A 4,825-nucleotide genomic window follows, 5' to 3' on the forward strand; every position below is an offset into this window, starting at 1 on the left:
TGCCGAAACCGGGCATGAAATCTGGCTCTGAAATGGCCTGGCGGCTGTGGCGAAAGGCAGGCCACTGCTGCATGGCCAAAGCAAGCCCTGGGCCTCCTTGGCCAGTCAGCTGCCTGGACAGCGTTTATCCTGTGTACACTTGGCAGCGACCAAGTGGGTGGTCCTAGAAACAGCCACAACCTCGTTAAGCAGATGTTTCCTTTGGGCCTTAGCTTTCTCTGCTGTGTCTCAGCCAGGCCTCTCACCTCTGCGACGCGCTCAAAGGCTACTGGCCCCTGGATGTCCTGCCGTCACCGCCCATGTCCCACCCAGGCTGTCAGCGCCCACGAACAGTGCGTCCCACTCGATTGCCCGTTTCTGTCAGTGGCCTGTCACCCAGCCCCACCATCTTGGTGGGCTGTGACTCGCCTTCCCCTAATTCCACTTGGTCACCGTGTCCTGGAGTCTTCCTTTCCACCTTAGCTTCCTTAAATCCCCCAGGAAGAGCCCAGGGCACCCCCTGCCTCTCTCTGTGCTCTAAGTTCCTTGGTCTATCCAGTCCTATTGCTTGAGCCTTCCTGTGGCCTAGCCCCTTCCCCTTCTCAATCTCCTTCCCCATTTGCCCTTAAGCCATATCCTCCCATTCTCCCAAGCCCTGCTCATGACCCATTCCTCAGCCTTCTCCTAGGGTGGCCCTGTTCCTGCTCTTTGGGGACCCGTGGCATCTGCCTGCACTGGCTGTTGGGGTTGCCTCCTGGTGGCCCTGCCCTCTGTCACTCACACCAGTCAGTCTTTGGAGATGACGCTCAGATTGCTGATCTCTTTGCCAGCCCCCTGTGGTGCTTCGGCAGTTCTAAACCTCCCTGCACGTTGGACTATCTTGAGGGGCTTTAAGCAAAGTGCTCTGGAGCCCCCCTGAGCTAAATCACACCCTACAGGTGAGGCACAAAGCTCCCCAGGAGATTCCAACTGCAGCCCGGGCTGAGGCCCACCGGCCTAGGAGTAGCAACGTTTATTGAATAGCTAGCATGTGCCTGCTGGTATCTGCTCTCGGGCTTAATTCTTACCTCTACGTGGCAGATAATCAAAAGACCCTTCTGCTCTCAGGGGGGGTCGATCTTGCCTGTATGATTGTTTCTACCAGGGCAGGATGGGGTTGGATGGAGGGCATTCAGGCGGGGCTTCATGCAAGGAGCCAATGGAAAGGCAGGATCTATACAAGGCAGGATACGTTTTCTGTGTGCATCTTGAGTAGTGGGAGGCTGTTCCTGGGATAAGGTATACCACGGAAAATGCACCAAAAGATGGGAGCAGAAGGGAGGGAGAGAGAAGGGTGTTGATCGGAGGAGGAGAGGTGGGAGCAGAAAGGCAGGTCAGGAAACTGGAGAGTTTTGCCACAAGGCAAAAATGCATCCGTCTAATGGGTCCCTGGGACTCCAAGACTAAAGTCGCGTTTCTATTAGAGGGGCATCTCCGAAGAACTGTCCTGGGGCTGCCTGTCCACCGGGGAAGACTTTCAGGGAGGAGGAATGGTGCTGGGGACCCCAGTCTCCTCTCCAGACCCCAATTTGCATTTAAAGGCCCAGTGGTTGAGGCTCTGCCCACAGAGTTCCTAGGGGTTCAGGGTGGAAATGAAGGGCGAGGGTCCCCGTGACTCACCCGGGAGGTTGGAAGAGACAGAATGGCCATCTGCTGTGCTCCCCAACACCTCGGGGCTCACTGGCCTCTGGCTTTGCTGGGCAGCTCACAGGTTCAACAGTGTGGGCCCCTCACAGAAGCCCCTATTTCCGCTGGACTCTGCGTTCAGCTGGGGAGCCCCTTCCTAAGACACTTCTGGGATTTGGAGCTTGTTGGGGAGCCCCTTTTCAGGGCTGAGGATGGAGGCAAGGTCCAGGCCTCCCTCAGTTTCCCCCCACAAATCAGGCCAGTCTCCGTGACACGTCCTGGCCTTGTCACCAGCTCTGACCCTAGAGGTCTCCTTGGAGGTAGCGCTTTTTTCCCTCCCCTCTACCTCCATCCAGGGAGCCAAGCCCAGAGGTGGCAAGTAAGGTAGGATTTGTTTTCCTGTGCAAACCCACTGTGAAATATTTATGAAGCACGTCTTGAATAATTAATAGTTTCTCACCATTTTAAAACATGTCTCCGTATTATCCTCTCTCAGCCCCCAGGACAACCCCCCCAGCCTGTGCTGACAGGAGTGTCAGGGCAAAGCCAGCAAGGGTTACTCCCTTCTAGGGCTTCTAAGACCCCCACCCACAGGCTGCCAGGGAGCCCGCTCTCCTTACATGTTGCCCCCCACCCTGTCTATCTTAACTTCCCTGGTTGTGACTGTCTCTCTAGGACCACCCCCCCCCACCCCCCCTTCCCTGCCTGGAAACCCTTCAGCTCAGACTCTTCTCTTCCCTTCTGTTCCCTCTTCTCCCCTTCTCTCTCTCTGTCTCTCTCTCTCTCTGACTCTCCTTTGCTTCCCTCTCAGGAAGTCAACAGGACCCAGGACTGAAAGCTCTCCCTTTACAGACAGTTGGGGCAAAGACACCACTTGTAGGAGGTGACACTAAGTTGCAGAACCAGAAAACAGGTGCCTTTGAGATAGCCACTTTTTGACCAGAAAGGTTAATAGCCACTTTTTGACCAGAAAGGTTAAGTGACTTGTCCCGAGTCACACAGCGTCTTGATCTAGACAGAGCTGAGAAAGGAGGGCCCGTTCCCCACCTCACCCCACCCTTGTTGAAGTCTCCAGTAGTGCCAGCAGCCTAGCCAGGATAAGGCATCCCTCAGCTTGGTGGGTGCCACGGGGATGCCAGGCCCGGGATCTGCACAGACCCGAGGGCGGTGCGCGTGGGCGGACACCGGTGCAGCAGTCAGCGAGTGTCCCTGCCTGGAATGGGGCGTATCCGTGTCAGGCCGCAGGCTTCAGGCTTCTCTTCTCTGTTACGGATCCAGGCCTCTCCGTGGGGAGGCTGCCTGCCTACTCCTGAGTGGGTTCAACTTTCGGTGCAGAATTCTTTGAGGAAGCGGGGTGTATGTGGGGAGGGGGTGGGCAGAGGGGGGTGGAGAGAAAGCTTCATTTAAATGCAGATACAGACTTCTCACCTGGGACTGAGGAAAGTTTTTTTCCATTAAAATGCTAATGAAAGAACACACAGCAACTCCAAATCCTCAGCTCCCAGCGCCCCCACCCTGTTCCCAGCCTGACTCCCCCACTCAGTCCCCCAACCCTTCTATGCATCTCCCCCTCGATTTCCCTGCGGCCGTCGCAGCCCATCGCTCTGGCCCCGGGGAGCTTAGGGCAGCTCTCTGAGAGGCCTGTGGAAGGGGCAGGTCACCTTCCGAAAGCAAATGAGACTGGAGACCGGAGCGCGCTGGAGTCAGGTCTGAGGTGTGCCGCTTTTCCGCTGTGTGACCTTAGAAACTTTGCCTAACATCTCTGAATCTCGTCTGTAAGATGGGTAATGATACCTACCTTGTAGAATTGACTGGGCAGTTCAACTACTTATATATATTTAGTATATATTGAATTATTTATATATATGAAGATATATCAAAGATATTAAAAAGTCAGTACATAGCAGCTTTTATGATTGTTACTCTTATTAATATAGAGATACAAACTCCCAGGGGCTAGAATGTTGCCTCGCCACACAAGCCTAAGAAAACTGGGCTGGCTCTCCGGGAGGCCACCATCAATAAGGATTCGAGAAGGTGGCACCGGGCCTGGGGTGCTGCCTCACCCCTGCCCAGTCGCCTCCTCGGCCCGGCCTGGTTGTGCCTCAGGCCAGATCCTTTCCTACACAGACGCTGACGCTCTCAGACCTGAAGCCCAGCCGAGGGCCCATGTCCGGAGGCACCCAGGTGACCATCACGGGCACCAACCTGAACGCGGGCAGCAATGTGGTGGTGACGTTCGGCAAGCAGCCCTGCCTCTTCCACAGGTAACTCACTGCAGGGCCGGCTTTGGGGTGCACAGCATGGAGTAGGGCTAACCTCGGCAGGTGCTTCCTCCTCCCTGGAAAGTGGCCGCTCTCTTTGGGAGAGGGTTTCCTGGGCACACCAGGCTGCGGAGGTTTGTCTCAGTTCCCTGGATGGGGCCCTTGTGCTGCTTGCTGCCACCGTTTCGCCTAGATGCCCCATGCCACCTACTGTGCAGAAGACCCTAGGGCTCCACGGGACACAGTTTGGAACCTAGAGCCCCTCCCCCCAGGGCGGCTCCTTGCTAGCTGCCATAGAGCCAGCTGGCAGGGGCAGCAGCCCAGCTAGCCATGACGATGGACTCTCTAAATGCAGCCAAACTCTCTCCCATCTGTCTCCACTGTCCAGCCCCAGAAGGGCCGGCCTTCCATGAGCCAGGAGCCTCGGGGACAGCAGGGAGGCGGGAGGTGCACCACCGGGAGGGCACTAGGACGTGTGGCAGGAGACTGAGGTTCTACAGAGAGGTTTTCCCAGGAGGGAGCTGTGCTGAGGGCCATGACAGATCTGAAGCCACACCAGGCCAGGCCTTGCATTAGTAATGTTAAAGACAAACTTATTGTGACACTTGTTAACGTGGCCAAGAAGAGTTTCTTCAGGGCTGTTGGCAGTGGGTGTCAAGCGTTCACAGTGGAGGACAGAGCTGGGACTCCACTCCAGATAGAGCAGAGCCAGCCGGGGATGTACACCCAACAAGCAGAGTGAGGGCTCCGCGGGTGGACCATTGCTAAGAGGAAATAGTAAGGGGTAGAATCCTTACGAAACCAATAACAGGGTTCTTGCAGGAGGCCGGCCAGGGTGCTCAGATATCATGGGTGGGGGGATTCTTGCTAAACTGACTTCACAGGGTTCTGGCTAGCAATGGGGCCGGGCAGGCTGA

The 4,825-nt window shown here is 56.2% G+C and overlaps 1 protein-coding gene across 1 annotated transcript in view; it reads left to right on the top strand.

Annotated features, from left to right (window-relative positions):
- The window catches only part of PLXNA4 (plexin A4), a 378,640-nt gene that overhangs the window by 316,129 nt on the left and 57,686 nt on the right, over nt 1-4,825 (top strand). Inside the window, exons 15-16 of the mRNA XM_019646084.1 lie at nt 3,775-3,911; nt 4,102-4,120. Coding sequence (XP_019501629.1) covers nt 3,775-3,911; nt 4,102-4,120 — 156 coding nt within the window. The remainder of the gene's footprint in view (nt 1-3,774; nt 3,912-4,101; nt 4,121-4,825) is intronic.

The sequence above is a fragment of the Hipposideros armiger genome, unplaced genomic scaffold (assembly GCF_001890085.2).
Source record: "Hipposideros armiger isolate ML-2016 unplaced genomic scaffold, ASM189008v1 scaffold_97, whole genome shotgun sequence".
NCBI classification, from domain to species: Eukaryota; Metazoa; Chordata; class Mammalia; order Chiroptera; family Hipposideridae; genus Hipposideros; species Hipposideros armiger.